The sequence below is a fragment of the Festucalex cinctus genome, chromosome 2 (genome assembly GCF_051991245.1).
Source record: "Festucalex cinctus isolate MCC-2025b chromosome 2, RoL_Fcin_1.0, whole genome shotgun sequence".
Lineage (NCBI taxonomy): Eukaryota > Metazoa > Chordata > Actinopteri > Syngnathiformes > Syngnathidae > Festucalex > Festucalex cinctus.
This window is the reverse complement of record NC_135412.1, coordinates 17920576-17937100: the sequence shown is the minus strand read 5'-3', so window position 1 is coordinate 17937100 and position 16525 is coordinate 17920576. Positions and strand designations below refer to the sequence as shown.

At 41.3% G+C, this 16525-nt stretch overlaps 1 protein-coding gene across 4 annotated transcripts in view; it reads left to right on the top strand.

Moving 5' to 3' along the window:
• Positions 1–11408, top strand: part of zbtb46 (zinc finger and BTB domain containing 46) — a 91339-nt gene extending 79931 nt beyond the window's left edge. For 3 of the 4 annotated variants that reach the window (XM_077513454.1, XM_077513453.1, XM_077513455.1), the window contains exons 6-7: positions 3413–3455; positions 3569–5857. In XM_077513454.1, coding sequence (XP_077369580.1) covers positions 3413–3455; positions 3569–4320 — 795 coding nt within the window. In that variant the 3' untranslated portion in view covers positions 4321–5857. Of the gene's footprint in view, positions 1–3412; positions 3456–3568; positions 5858–7910; positions 8087–9144 lie in introns of those variants that run through there. The other variant, XM_077513456.1, reaches the window with a different exon arrangement.
• Positions 11409–16525: the final 5117 nt, after the last annotated feature.

Here is a 16525-nt window from a genome sequence, read left to right as displayed (position 1 = left end):
GATATTATCACAATGTTGCGGGGAGGTCGGCGGTACAAAAAAAGGTCACTTTTGTTTAAATTATATTGTATAAAATATTGTATAAATACATTGCTAAAAAATTGTATAAATAATATTGTTAAAAATTATTGTGTAAATATATTGTTAAAAATTGTAAAAAAAAAATGTAAAAAAAAATATTGTATTATATTAAATAAATAATATTGTTAAAAAAAATTTAGCTCATACTAAAAAAAAAAAACGCAAAAACGGAGCATAACTGAGTGAAAACAACAATGAATCAACGCAGACCGAGGGGAGACAAGATACTAAATACACACATACACTAATTGACAATTAGACAAAGCTGGGTAAGACACAAGTGTCAGAGGATGCTGATTGGTTGACACATGAGAAAGGGCAGGCAAGCATAGGTGGACATGGCAATGCTTGACAAGACTGGGGGGGCACACAAGGACAACAACGCAAAACACGGATCAGGACTGAACTTAAAGAAACATGACAAAAATCAACCTAAATCAAAATTAAACCTAAGCCATGACAAAAGTAAAAAAATCAACCCAAGCCCAACCCAAACCATAACACTTTTAATATCGTGACATGACAACAATGATATGTTGTGGCAGTTTTAATATCGCAAAATCACGATATTGTTGTTATCGTTGCATCCCTACTATAAAGTGGACAGCCATGTCTGGAAGCTTAGTTAATGGGACTGAGTGGAGGTCATTGGGGTTATCATCACTCAGCCTCCTCACGGTGTTTCATTTTGTGTGGAATTTGGCACATTTCCTGCTTGAAATACACAATTTTCCGTTCCAGAGTTTCTGTTTACTCATGTCTCGTTTCTTCCACAACATCATTGGCGCAAAGTGAGGTTTGCTGCTCAGCGCTAAAGTCGCTTCTAGTTGTTACTTTGGAGATGACATGTGGACACATTGACGGCCAGCGTGTGTTTTAAGATGGCAGATAGCGGCCGAGGTGGAATCGATACTAGAAGACGATGAGAGGTTTGCTCTTGCAGTGCAGGAAATGGTTTGTTCTTTTCAGTGTGTGTTTGCGTGGGCGCGTGTGAGCGCGTCTCTGTGGCCGAGCGCGTTTTTCGTGCCAATCTGTGCGTGTGGGTAAGTAAGCCTTGGTGAGGACTTGCCTCTCAATAAGCGGCCGACAAGCCATCTGTGTAGCCAAGTGCTCGTTCCGCTTTCCTTAGGACAGAGGGAAGAATGTCAGGGGCCAAGAAGGAATGGACAAAGGTAGATGGAAAAGGGATGAAGTCAGGAGAGAGTCTGGCAGAAGGGGCAGTTACCGTTTGCGTCTCCAACAAGACATTTTCTTCATCCATATCTTGTGTTATGTCTGGATCAGACGACAAGATTTTAGCCTCGTTGTCACAATTTGTTGTATGGAATGGTTTTCCAACATATCAACAAAAACACCCCTTGTAGTTTGACATCATCCACACTCAACCATTTGGCATCAGAAACCAAATTGGGCATGCGGACAAACCTCCTACATGCAGGAGCATTTTTAGTTTTTCGTCTTGCGGCGTTCACCCAAATTGGGAATCGAACCCCAGCCTCTGGTTTGGGAGCGCAGAGCTGCCAGTCCAGCTCTGTAATGTCAGAAGGTACGAGAAATTGGGATGTAACGATAACGGCCTCAGTCACGTCACAATAATTAACTCATTCAAACCCAAAAACGTGTAAATATGTTTGTTTTTTTTAATACTTTGTCCTTCACTACCCAAAACACGTTTTTCACACATTTTTTGAGCATTCAGAACACTTTTATGCAGTTTCTGACATGAAGAGGTGGCTTGAAGCAATGGTAATTAAAATAAAATAAACGGCCAGCAGGTGGCAGCGGAGTATAAGAGATCAGCCAGGGCCATGTTGCAACAAGCTCTTTTTGTCGGTGTTTTCACCAGGAATGTGAATATTGATGAAACTTAGCTATAGTCTAATGCTAATTGTTGCAAAACGGAAACATACAAATATACCTTTTTTCCTGATGAAAAAAGAGACTCTAATCTTTCTTTTGGTAGATTCCATGTTTTTATAGTAATAGAACACAATATTCTGTAAGCCTTGCAAACTCAGTCAAAAATCCAGTAAAACATCTTAAAGCAGCACTTCTGTTGAAAAGACAAGATGGTACTCCATTTCTGCAGTTCTAGCTCCCTCTGGTGGTTAATTTATTAGTGAAGTTTAATTTTTATTAGGTATGTTTTGGCAACTGCGGCTCTTATCAACTTATCCCTCCCATAAATCTGTCATACCAGCAAATATTTTCCATCAAAAAACATTACTTTTGGTCCACTTCAACCAAACACAGCATTGTCAACTACAGACCATGAAGATACGTTGCACCGCTCAGCCAATAGGAGCACATGACAATGACATGTGACATAACATGGCCAAGCCTACTTCTTTGTCACACAATATTGTGCTTTTTTTTCCAGCATGAGTTTTTTTTTTTTTTTAAACAATATCATGACATTGTATCCAGTACTGTGAGTTTTTTTTTTTTAACAATATGAATTTTTATATAGAATTCTGAACTCAACTTTAAGACAAGCATTGCTGTATACTAACAGAAATCGGTAATGCAGTAACGAATAAGATAAGTAAAACAATTACAAAACAAACATTTTAAGGGGGTATACAAGTAAAGTTTACATCAATAAATTAATAACAGAAGTACGCGATTGAATAAATAAATAGTTTTGTTAGGGTTTTTTTTTTTTGTTTAACAATATGAATTTTTATATAGTATTGTGATTTTTTTTTTTTTTTTTTTTTTTTTTTTTTTTTTTTTTTTTATCGCCAACCTCCCCATAATATTGTGACAGTTATCGTATTGTGATGTTTGGTTATCGTTACATCCCTAACGGAATTCGAAACATCCAATCAGCTGCATGTCATAACGCTCCCTCGCACCTTAATTCAATTTCTCATCATTGCCGCAATGCGACCGACGTGCAAAATGAGACTGTGGCCCTACTCACAATGTGTTTTGTGTTAATAATACAGTTGCATCATATTATGTCGTGTAATCTTGACAGTGTTTTAAGTGAGTGACAGTCTCGCAGAAGTCCCGAGGGAGTAAGTTTGTCTGGTAGTCTGGTAGCCTTGTTTTCACAACTTTGGTTCAGCAGTATGGTGGTCGTCTCCCAACGCAGAGGCTGTGGGTTCGATCCCATGCCATTATGATACATCGAAGTATCGTTGAGCAAGATCCCGAACCCCCAGTTGCTCCTGATGCTGCGTCATCAGTAGGTGAAGGTGGAAAAGCGCTATACAAATGAAGTACCATTTACCATTTGTCACCTGCCTGCCTCCAACACGCACGACAACCTCTCATACACGCTCTCGCCACTTGTGTGCAATAACGTAATGTTCTGTGCTTGCAGGATGCTGAAAAGGACAAAGACGAGCTGAAGGAAAAAAACACAGGTAACGCGTGAGGCCTTGAGCAGTCAATTCATGAGCACCGAATTCGTGACTCATTTACAGTTCTTTGAATGATGATGATGATGATGATGATGATGGTTGTCTGTGTTGTCAAGGCTTGGACGTCGACCAGTCTCCTATCGAGCGGCATCAGATGGCCAAAGCGACTTGCGCCGCTTCTCTGACGTTGCCTGCGTCGGTTTTCACGGCTTCCAGCGAGATGGAGAGCCTGGCGGCGATGTCCAAAGAGACTAGATCGGGGGTCGTGCCAGAAAGCGGCGCCTGGACCTCGCAGGGGTTTGCTTGCTCCCTGTGCAAGCGGCTGTTCAGCAGTCTGGAGTATCTCAGGGAGCACGAGTACCGCCACACCTTGTCCCTGATGGCCATGTCCCTGGACTGGCCGAGCATGCCCGGTCCGTTCAGCCGGCCCGGCCATTCGCAGTTCCTCCACTACCCCCAGTCTCTGTATCGCCCCGCCGTGGCCGAGCCCACCCCGGCGCGCTACCTCTGTTCGCAGTGCCCGGCCAGCTTCACCCTCAAGTCCAACGCGGACCGCCACGAGAAGACCATCCATTTTAAGAAAAAGCTGATGCAGTGCGCGTACTGTCGGAAGCACTTCAGGGACCGCACGGACCTGCACAGGCACCTGTCCTCGGTGCACTCCAAAGAGCGTGGCCACGTCTGCCCGGCGTGCGCAAAGTCCTTCAGCACCCAGAAGAACCTGGCCACGCACATCAAGGTGTGCTGCCAGGTGGGCTCTGCGAGCGCGAGCGTGTCGCACGACGGCGATCAAGTTCCCCTGTGGAGGCTTTCCGAAGAGATGAAAGTGGAAATGAGTAACCGTAGCATTTTGGATGTTGAGAACTGAGAGAGTCGAGAGGACGCAAAATAAAATTCCAAGCCAGCAGTCGTTCACCTCACATGTGCATTCATGCCAATCATGTGATGAGAAAAATCAGTCCCCTTTTTTTGTATAAAATCAATTTAAAAAATGTCTATGCAAAGCCGGTCTTGTTACCATTTAATGAATTTCCGTGTTAAGTACTTGAAGTCCTGGGCAGCAACTTTTCATTCCTTTCCAAACATTTTTTTTTAATCTTTGGATTTACCTCCCAAATACGGAGAAAGCACAACTTCAAAAAATCATTCAATCAGCCATGCTGTGCTGTGGCTCAACGCCCTGAGCAACACCACCACCTGCAGGACATTGCTTGAACTGCATCATTTGCTCTTCTCACCTCAGAAGCGTTTGAAACGAAAAGATGCTTTAAAAATGTCCATTTACGAGTTGCGGTGCGGCATTAGCAGACGCTTGTCCTTCGTCACCATGGCAACCCGAGCTGGACCACGTCACACAGTGCAGATGGAAAGGCTTTGTTGGTCAGGACAAAGCGAGCACAAACAATGGGCCACAGTGGCCGTCTGGGGGGGGGTTGGGTGCTCTCATTTTCTCTCCGTCACACATCTGGAGGTCTGGAGTGGCGAAAGGTGGCCTGTAATTGGTCCTTGGTGGCTGCAGACCTCTTTAACCCTTGACCCCTAATCAAAAGAGGAAGTGGGGACAGAGGGGCAGGTGCCCTTTCGACCAGATGAGTTTTGTGACGTCACTGGTCGTGTTAAATTCACAAAAAATTCTGCCAAAGATTTTCTTCTCTGAGTTTACAGCGAGCCTTTTACTCAAAGAAAATCTGCAAACGGCAGAACGCGACTGAACTGTTATACAGCGTGCGGGTTTTCTAAGTCAATAGTATTGCGACAATAGGTGAGCTTTATATAGTATAAATTAGGGCTGTCAAACTTCAAACGTTGACTTTAGAGATTAATTGAAATTATTTAAAGTGTGAAAAAAAACAATACTCCGTCACCACAATTCTATTGACTTCCTGTGGTGGCCTATAAACCTCTGCTGACATGTGCAGCCAAATTTAGAAGTAGTGATGGACAAATGAAGCTTCATGAAGCACTTGTGATATTTTTGGTTCCTCTAGATGACACTCTTGGTTTAAAGATGCATCGGAAGTTTCGTCCATTTCCACCTAGCCTTTATCTTTAGACCAAAAGATAGATGACTAAAGAAATTTCATGAAGCATCATGAAGCTTCATTTTCCCATCACTACTTGGAGCCACTGGTGTAAAGATGGACTAAAAATGGGTTTGAGATAGTTTTTCCACTTTTAGAGAAATTGAAAGTAATCCTGTGGGATTCCCAAGGGATGGATGTCAACTTTACCTTTAATCACGATGAGACACGATAAAAAGTTCACGGGAGCAGGATTATCCAGTAGGAGAAAAAAAACACTCTGACTTTTTTTTTTAATTTTTTTTATGTTAATTACCTCCAAAATGTTTTCACCGGGAGCAAGACAGGATTTAGTTTTTTTACTATTGGCCAGGACTGGGACAGGACGGGATTATTATTATTTTTTTAATATTTTTTATTTTATAATATTTATAATAATTTTTTTAAATATTTAAAATATTTTAATATTTTAATTTTATATTTAATATTTAATTATATTAGAATATTATAATATATATATATATATATATATATATATATATATATATATATATATATATATATATATATATATAATATAAATCATATTATAATATATTATAATTTAATATTTAATTATAATAATATTGTAATTAATATTTAATATATTTTATACAATTTTATTTTATATTTTAATTTTAATATTAAAAAATAATAATAATAATGACTTTTACATTATTTCCAAAATTTTACTAAAATATCTGTTACAAGCTTTGTAGAAAATAGTATGAGAAGAAAAATTCCATCATTATTATTAAATCATACCAATAAAAAAAAATGCATCTCATGAAGAAAAACTATATCTGTATACTATCACTCTGGACTATAATCTGATTTTATTTTTAGGAAATATTTTTGACAAAAACCAAGAGCAAGAACAGTAGAGATCGTCTGTCCTGAAATCTGCGTCCTCATCGTGATCAGTCAGCGCGTCGTTTGTTTCCTCTCCAACTTGGATTCTCTATGGGCCAATCACGAATTAATGCAGTAGTACAGTGGTTGTTAACCTTGCTGGAGGGACTGAAACCCACAATGTGCATTCACCAAATCCTTTATCGAATTTTTATTTATTTTTTTCAAGATATAAGGCTTACTGATGACCAAATGAGTAGTGAGAGTGGCCTTTTCATGGAATCTGGCTCTCTTCATCTTTATCAGAAAGAACAGCAGAGGCCCCAGAATTGAACTCTGTGTCAATTCATATTGCACATATTCGACCGACCACATGCTGCTTTTATTTTTTGCCTGACATAGTTTGGACGAAGGCATGACAATTTCAGATTTTCGATCGAACCGGGTAACATGCACCCGTGTTCCCCTTGAATTCCGTTCAGCGTAATTGTGCTTCCACGTGCCCACTACAAGCAGAGCAGGAAAACTGAAAGCCACATGCCAAATCTTTTCAGACAGCAAAATGGCGTTTCTCAGGTAGCAGCTGCAACAATTTAGACAAGTCAGGATCTCGTCATAGTTTCTTTTGAAGAGCTGCAGTGAACTATAAGTCGCTGTGTGGATTCAGATGTTTTCTCTTTTGAAAAGGTGCTGTATGATAATGTATTTTTCTTAAAAAAAAAAAAAGCTGAATTTGAAATCATGTTTGAATGCTGCAGTGAAAAATTAATAAAAGTTGTAAACTTGTCTGTTGCTGCTTTTGCTCTTTTGTCGCGCGCATCGACAGTCACACAACAAAACTAACAACTTGGCCTCTTGGTATTCTTGCATGTCTTTTTTTTGTGTGTGTGTGTGTGTGTTTTTCTTTCCTCCCAACCATCAACCCCCTTTGCTTGCTTTACTCAACAGAAGTCGTTGTGACAATGGAGGTAATCATTTTATGTTGTTTAAACGGCTCCCTTTTTTTTTTTTTTTTTTTTTTTTTAATTCAATCCACTCCAGCCCTGAGCTTTCATGATCATACACGCCCATGTTTCACACACGTACACTTCACCTCTCCTAACGACCATTTAAGACTCAGCTGGAGTAATCCTAGACTTTACCTCACCTGACCTTTAGCTTGGATGTGCAACTCGTGTTTTTTTTTTTCCTTTACCTTGAGTCTCCCCACCGCCCACCTCTATGTTTTTATGTGTGTTTTCTGTCGCAGAGACATCTAAAACCGAGCGAATGTAGTGCCAGTGTTTGTAGCATCTCCTTTCTTTTGATGCTGTAGTGTAGCGCAAGAACTGTTGCCAGGGCAACCGTAGCTTTGAGTGGGTTGGGGTGGCCATGGGGATTGATGCTACTTGTATTTGTCCACCACCCTGTTAATTAAGTGGAATCGCGGAAAACTGATGGCTTTATTTCAAAGAGATGTATTCATGGCTAATCGATTTTTTTTTTCTTTTTACCTCTTCAACCCCCCCCCCCCCCCTTTTTTTTTTTTTACCCCTTATCCCTGCAGTGAATGACTTCACGGTGATCCGTAAAAAGTTCAAGTGCCCCTACTGCAGTTTCTCGGCCATGCACCAGTGCATCCTCAAGAGGCACATGCGCTCGCACACGGGCGAGAGGCCCTACCCGTGCGAAATCTGCGGCAAGAAGTTCACCAGGAGGGAACACATGAAGAGGCACACGCTGGTGAGTGACAACTAGGGGCAGTGTCGCGCAAAAAAAAAAAGCTGCGAGCCCCAGCAGCCGTATTATTTCTGTAGGGTTTCGTGTTATTGTTCTTCTCCGCAAACAATTACGTTTTTGAGAGCCTCATGAGCTAAAACGCACCAAATTTTGCACACACATCGAGCATGGTGAAAAATTGGTTTTCCTACACAAGTAAAAAAAAAAAAAGTGGGTTTGTCTCACTCCCTATATGGATTTAACAGAGCCATGTCCCACTAAATCTTAAAGGAACAGTTTGGATTTTTTGACATGAATCTCTATTTCATCCTCACCTCCAGTGTGTGCGATCAGCACTGACTTACCCCTGACAGGGTTCTGTGACACGAGTTCTGGTCCGGTGTTGGTCGAGAGGACCAGGAATAGTTCGGCAAGTTGGCTTGGGTCACGGAAATAAAGCGTTTATCTTCTAAAAAAAATTAGTGTTCAAAAGAGTGATACATTTGCATCACTAAACTTCTTTTCTGAAAAAAGTTAGACGCCATTACCGCCGGGCCCTATTTTTCTGTTCGTTCGTATCACTGCGCGTCGCCCTGTAGACAGCAGATCCACGCGCTGCAGTCAGCTGATCCGCGCAGCTTCCGCCTTCGAAAAGACAAACAACTTGTAGATTAGTGCGCGTCTATCAGCTGCATGCGGGGCGCCACACAGATATACGAACGAACAGAAAAATAGTGCCTGGCGGTAATGGCGTCTAACTCTTTTTCAGAAAGGAGTTTAGTGATGCAAATGTATCACTCTTTTGAACACTAATTGTTGTGTGAATTTCAGAGTTCAAGATGCCGTTCCCGGTTTCAACTCGGAAAAGTCCGACCATCCTCGAATGCGGCATAACTAGACCTTGAGAAAACTAGTGTGTCTAGAAGTTGCGTAAATGTTCAATTTTAGTGGATGTGAAAGTGCGCACTGCTGGAAAAGTGCAAGAATACAACCAAAATTACACATTGTGTCTCCTTGAATAAGAGCAGGGTACAATCTCAGTACTTAGTACTTATACTTATTGCTGTGTTCCCACCTTACAGGTTCACAGTAAAGACAAGAAGTACGTGTGTAAAGTGTGCAGCCGCGTGTTCATGTCGGCGGCCAGCGTCGGCATCAAACACGGCTCCCGGCGCCACGGCGTCTGCGTGGACTGCTCCGGTCGCGGCATGGCGGCGCTGCTGGACCACAACGGCGAAGCGGGCGGAGACATCTCGCCCGAGGAGGAGCTGTACCCGGGCGAGCGCTTCCACGACGACCAGGCCGAGTGCGACGGTGACGGCGAGGAGGAGATGATGGCGGAGGGCGACGGCGAGCCTGCGGGCGAAGGGGAGGACGCCCCCGCCGCCAAGTGGAAGGAGGCCGGCATGGCGGCGGAGACGCGCCGGACGCTGGACAACGACAAGGAGGAGAGCGACTCGTCGGCGCAGGACGGCGAGCCGCCCAACGGGGGCGACAGGGACTTTGCGTGGATCTCCTAAAAGATGGCCGCCTCCTGTTTTTTGCGACTCTGCAAGCGACCTGCGAGGATCTTTCGAGGGATCTCGCGAACCGCCGGCCAGGCGGAAACGTGGCGACGATGACAAAGTCTTTTTCTGCTTACCTCCTTTTACCTCTGATGCAGTTTTGCTCCTTCGGTCTCCTTGAGACGGGAGCTGACAAAATGGCGCACGCTGGCCATCACAATCACCATGGAAACCAGGGATCACTGTGAACAGGAAGTGGTCCCTTCCATGTCTCCTCAATCAAACTTGTTTTTGCCCTCCAATCTATTGCAAAGCGCCACGTGACGGGAGGACGAGGCAGGCGGGCGGCGTCGGACCGAGTGCCACCGCCGCAGACTTGCACTTTAATGACGCTGACTCCGATCCAAGCAAGCAGCGAGCTCGACAATTTGAAATTTGTCATCTGTTGGTGAACAACTGGGTGAGCGCACCTACCTTTAAGGACTGACGTCCTCTTGACTGTTATCGCCGCGTCCGAATCACTGATCCGTCTTTTTTTTTTTTTTTTTGTCTTTGATCGCCTTTGCCTTCCAAATTGAAGTAGGACGGGTGGTGGTGGTGGGTGGGGTTTATTTGTCCTTCAGTTTGGTTGAAATTGTGTGGAGTTTTGAGGCTTGTACATATTTGCAATTGTTTGGAATCAAAATGGCCGTTGGACGCTCGGCGAATGTGAGCAAACATCTGCCATGACATTTGTTTTTCTTCGCCTCCTCTTTCGCCTCAGTTTTTTTTTTTTTTTTGAAGGCAAAAAAGAGGTGGAAAACGTGTGTATGAAATTGCAACAGTTTTGTTGTTGTTGGCTATTTATTGGATGTGTGTGTGCGGCCACTTCCCCTTTTCTTTCCCACGCTGGCGTGTGAGTGTAGGGATGTAACGATAAATAGGGGGCCGGGTATCGATTCAAATTTCCTCAATCGATTCACTGCACTTCAGTCCCATATTAATTAACTCATTTACCCGCAGCCATTTTCACTGAAGCAACCCCCTTCGCTCTTGGCTGTTTTACTGGATTTTGACTCGATTTTGCAAGGCCCACACAATATTCTGTTCTATTAGTATAAAAACCGACCAAACCTACCAAAAGAAAGATTAGTTTCTTCTTTCATCATGAAAAAAAAAATATATATTTCTATCTGTTTCTGTTTTGCAGCAATTAGCATTAGAATATATTTATGATTCATCATTATTCACAAATCTAATTAGAATTGTGGGGGAACAGCTTGATTTTTTTATACTCTGCTGCCATCTGCTGGCTGTTTTTGTAATTACTACCATTTTTTTTCACCTGTTCTGCAGTTGAGAGGCTGCATCAAAGCTTTCTGTATGCTCTAGCTTAGAAAAAAACAAACGTATAAATACGTCTTTGGGAAATTTAATACATTTAAAATAGAACAGATTTATACATTTTTGGGAGCAAACGAGTGAATTTATGGAACATCAATTGTTAAATATCAATGACATGATAAAAACTCGGTACGGTGAATGAGTGGTGAGCACATCCGCCTCCCAGTTCTGAGGACTCAGGTTGGAGTCCAGGCTCCAGCATTGTGGGTCTTCTCCGGGTACTCCAGTCTCCTCCCACATTCCAAAGACATGCATGGCAGGTTAAATGGGCGCTCCGAATTGTCCCTAGTGTGCATGTGCGTGTGGATGGTTGTTCATCTCTGTGTGCCCTGCGATTGGCTGGCAAACAGTTCAGGGTGTACCCCGCCTTGTGCCCAAAGCCAGCTGGGATAGGCTCCAGCACGCCTGCAACCCTTGTGAGGAGCAAGTGGTTCAGAAAATGGATGGATGGATGGATGGATGATAAAAACTCCACAAACATTAAATTCCAAATTAAAATTTACCAAGGCAGTAACTGTTTTTTCCCCTTTTTTTAACACAATATATTGAGTTTGTATACTGTATATATATATATATATATATATATATATATATATATATATATATATATATATATATATATATATATATATATCACCATCCTCCTCACATTATCATGATAAATATTGTATTGTGACGTTTGGATATCGTTACATCCTTACAGTTTGTATGTGTTTATGTGTGAGACCCGAGTGTGACTTATGCAAGGATGCTCGCAGTCTTTCTTGCTTTCCTAAGATGGTTTCAATTTTTTTACCGTGCGTTCTTGACAACTGAGTGACGCGGATGACAAGTCTTATTATGATTATCTCAACTATGATTACTGTGGTTGATGTTACTATTATTATTATTATAATTATTATTATTAAGTGCTGGATGCTAAGCTTTGTTGTGTTTTAATTTGAGGATGTTTTATAAATTGTCTAATTTAAAAAAAAACATCAAAACAAAACAAAAACGAGCTTTTATACGTTGCCTTGTTGTGGACGGCAAGCCATGAGGCTTTTCTCAAACTTTTTATTGTGCAAGTTGATGCTTTTTCTGTCGTATCTGCTTTTTTTCTACTTGGTGGGGGGGGGGGGGTGCACTGTTAACCGTCTGTTTGATATAGATTGCAACACATATTCTGCACATGCTTTTTGCATCACTAACGTACACTAATTGATGAATATCGAACCAAAAACAATCTAGTACCTTGTATACAGAAGTGCTTTTGTTCCATTGCGTGTGTGTGCGTGCGCGTGCAGGTGCTTTTGGAAATATTTTTGCGCTTATGTTCTTCTTTTGTCACGCTTTGATCAAGTGCAAACGTTTGTTGTTGTCGTGACTGCGAAGGGGTGAAAATGTGATGACGAACAATCAAGGCAGCAAGCAGACGAGCACTTTTTGGGATGGCGAGTGGGGACTCTCGTTGTCCAAAACGGCGCCGCGGACCGACTGCACCTTCGTCACCCACTTGATTTGATTTGTGTTATTTATTGTCTTGTTGTTGGAACAACTTCGCAGATAGTTGGGATTGGATTTCATTGAATGTTCATGGAGGGTGTGGAAGGAGGCCGTAATTGTGTTTTGTGTTTGTGTGTGAGACCCCTGCATTCTTCTCCAAACATTAACCTCATCTTCTTCCTCATACCGGGTCAGGAAAAACGTCCGCCATCCACCTCCCGAAATATGTGCCTCGATGACCTGTCGACTGATGCTCCAGCGAGATCAGAAGAAAAAAAAAATATCTCAGAAAAATCCAGATTTTCCTTCCCTTCTTTCGTTGTTGGCGCGCGTGTGGTGCTGGTCTAACCGGATGCATGCCCGTGTTGGTTTCGTAATACCAAAGCGACGTCTTCGGTGTCCGCGTTTTTGTTTTGTTTTTTTGTTTTGTTTTCCCCCAACTACTGTCAAGACGCGATCGGTTGCGTGCATGCGCACAAGATCGGCCTTCTTGGATCGGCAACTACACTAAATATCTTTATATGCGTGCGCGATAGTGCGCGTTCGTAAAAACACGATACAACATGAAAAAAAATTATATAGATTATTGATGCATTTTAAAGTAACTAAGGAACTTTTAAACCTATAAGATGAACATTTTACTTTTGACCTCATTACATTATACGTAGTGAGTGCATTGTTGTACTTTACACTACAGAGTCGGTGTGTGTTTTAAATTACCATGCGCTTCATTTAATCCTGGGAGCACATGCGCCACCATGCGGTCAAACTCAGAAATCACATGAAGAGAAGGAAAAACAAAAAACACTGTAATATGGCTCCAACACAGTATGTGTCAAAAAGCTACCTTTCGAAGACATAAAACATGGTTGGGTACAAAAGCGCTTTTATGTAAACTCTTTAAAAAAAAAAAAAAAAAAAAAAAAACGTGCAAATGTTCGAACTTATTGCAATATCTGTTTTATTTTGCGTTGTGTGAACGTGTTTGTACCTCTATAGTTGCCGTAGTTGGCGATCCAAGATGGCCGTTCTTCTGCGCATGTGCGTCACCAATCGTGCAGCGGTCACCGTTCGCGTCTTGACAACCTCATTCACGCAATGCAAAACTGGAACGGTTTGCTCTCGTGCAAAGAATTATGGGTAATTCTTCGATGTTGACAAATCCTCATTTGTGCTTGATTCACACGTGCAAATCATGAAGCCATATAGATATGTATGGGTCTGTCAATAGTATACTATATTTCAAAGTTGCCGCTTTTTACTTTAGAGTTTGTTCTTCTACTAAGAGTGATGTGTGTATACCTTCATATATATGAATTTATATGACTATGATATTTATTTTCTCAACTTTAAGAGGGTCTTTGATTTCTACAAGGTCGCACTTGAAGCTTGAGCTTTGCTTATTTTCACTGGGAATATTGTTCAATATGAAACAGACTATATTGATGAGACAAAATCTGTGTTTGTAACAAAATGTGTTGAAATAATCCACAAAAAAAATCTGTCCTGTCTCCTTTTTGTTTTTATTTTGGACAGACTAAGTGCTCTTGTGCAGATCGTTTTGGGTTGCAAGTTCTGATCACTCAACGTTTTTCCAGTCAACCGTAAGCCTCCAGTTTTGATGTTGGCCCAGCGGCCGTGCAAGCTAATGTCATGTTTAGTGGAACAATTAGCTTGACTATTATTTGCAAAAATCAATCAGTCTCAATAAATTTTGAAATTGCTGCTGTAAAAAACAAGTTTCATATGTGGTTCTTTTTCTTTCATTTTTTTTTTTTTAGTACAGGCTGCTGGCCACAAGAGGGCGCAAAAGGTACGTCAACAATTTTGCCTGAGCAGAGGCGGCAAAAAGTACCGCCACTCTGTCAAAAGAAGAGGAAAGCCCATTCTGTAAAAAGTAAAAAAAAAAAAAAAAAAAGTTATAGTAGTACTGATTCGACTCCTGTACATGAGTAAAATGAAAAATACATTTTTACTAAAAAACTGATAACTGAAAAGTACACCTTTCCTGAATATGCTGTTTCATATTACACAAGTCATTTCTGAACACCAGAAGTTGGTGGTTACTTGGCTGAAACATTCATTTGATCAATCTGTATTCCCAGCAAACTAGTTAAAGTTGGGATAGAGTTTCAAATTACGGTTAGGATTTGAAAGTAGGCTTACGGTTTCAAAGTAGGGTTTTAAAATCAGGTTATTTTTCAATCTATGGTTTTAAAATCAGATTAAAGCTTCAAAGTAGGATTTTCAAATCCGATTAGGGTTTCGAAGTAGGGTTTTAAAATTAAGTTATGTTTCAAAGTAGGCTTTTAAAGTCAGGTTAGATTTCAAAATAGGTTTTTAAAGTCAGGTTTGGGTTTCAAAGTAGGTTTAGGTTTAGGCCACTTTTATAAAATGAACGTCTGGACACGTTACGCAATCCTGCTGCGTATCCGTGACTTTCTCAACACAAATAACAAATCTTGACAGCACGTTTGTTCCATTTCCTTTTTATTTTCTTACGCTCACATGATAGATGAGGTGATCACATGATCAGCATCATACATGATGCTCAGCCATCGGCGCTTGACATTCATACAAAAAAAAAATAAAAATCTCCCAGCGGCCGTGCCGTGATGATGATGATGAAACCGACAGCCTGCAATGCGTCCCACGTCGTTTGGCAGTCGTCATGGAAATATGTTGGAGCATTTATTCTATAGTCCTGATATCCAGCTTGTGCTTTTTTTTCTTCTTCTATGAAATGCACTAGTAAAATGACTCATAACTTCTTCTTTTTTTCAACTAATAGTGCATACAAGGATTTCGAATGATATACTGCTTCAGTTCCATGCATGTACTAGTGCATTCTGTTCTCACTAATATGACAATTCTGTAGTAGAATGACCCCACCCCACCCCATTCACTACACCACTAGTGCCACTTCTGACCTACTAGCACAATCGTAAACTGATATTGAAATCCATCTTATGGTCCATGTAGGAGCAGGACAACTTTGCCATATTGGTAAGACATGGTACTAGTTAAGCAGAACTGTGCACTAGTCAATAACCTCACTAATAGACTACTGTGCACATGTAGCACTACAAGGCCCATCTACTAAACATGTTCCTAGACCCTACTAGTAGCACCAAAATGCCCACTAGTACTTTGCCTCCGTAACATGTAGTTGTGTACTAGTACAACTTTGGGATACTAGTAAGACAAATACATGTTACTAGTGAGCCTCCTGGATCGGTGCTGAATTCTCTTAGTAGTGAGGACTACTAGTGCCACTTTTGTCCCACAAGTACACATTAAACCTAATTTGGGAAAAAATAAATAAATACTGTGCTGCACTAGTAAAACGACTTGTAGCTATGTGGTAGGAACTTAGTAGTGTACTAGCACGCGCTATAATCTCACTAATAGAACAATCTTGGGATTGTAAAAATACGAGATCCAAATATATGCACTAGTTGTCAACCTTACTAGTAAATTACTGTGCACTAGAAACACAAGTACGCTCATAATCCTCTCTTGTAGAATAACTTTGATGTACTGGGAGGGCATGTTACTATTGAGAAACTGCAACTAGCTAGACACCTATTAAATTACTGTGATGCACTAGGAGCCAAAAGGCCCACTAGTAGTGTTACCTCACTAGTAACGACCGGCTAGTTGTTACACTATGATGCCTAAATTGTTGTACTAGTGCGCAGAAATAGCAGGAAAAAAAACATTACTAGTGAGACTAATGAGGACAAAGAATGTACTAGTACATACTGTAGACCTAAGTCTGGATATCAAGGATACTGACTGAATGCTCCACACGTTTCCATGGTGACGGACATGTTTACATTTCAGTAACACGTGACTGTACAGAGAGGCAGAACAAAGCCTTCAGTTATCTTATCTGTGAACCAAACGAGATGCATTCTCCACATGTGAAATGACCTCAAAACTCAAGCGGACAAAAAGCAATCAATAAGAACAAAAACAAAACAAATGCTCGCCAACCACAAGAGAAAAGAAACGATGGTCACGTGAGAGACGAAAGGAAGGAAGGGAGCGAGCGGAGCTGCCATTGTGATGCGTTATGTTCGATTTG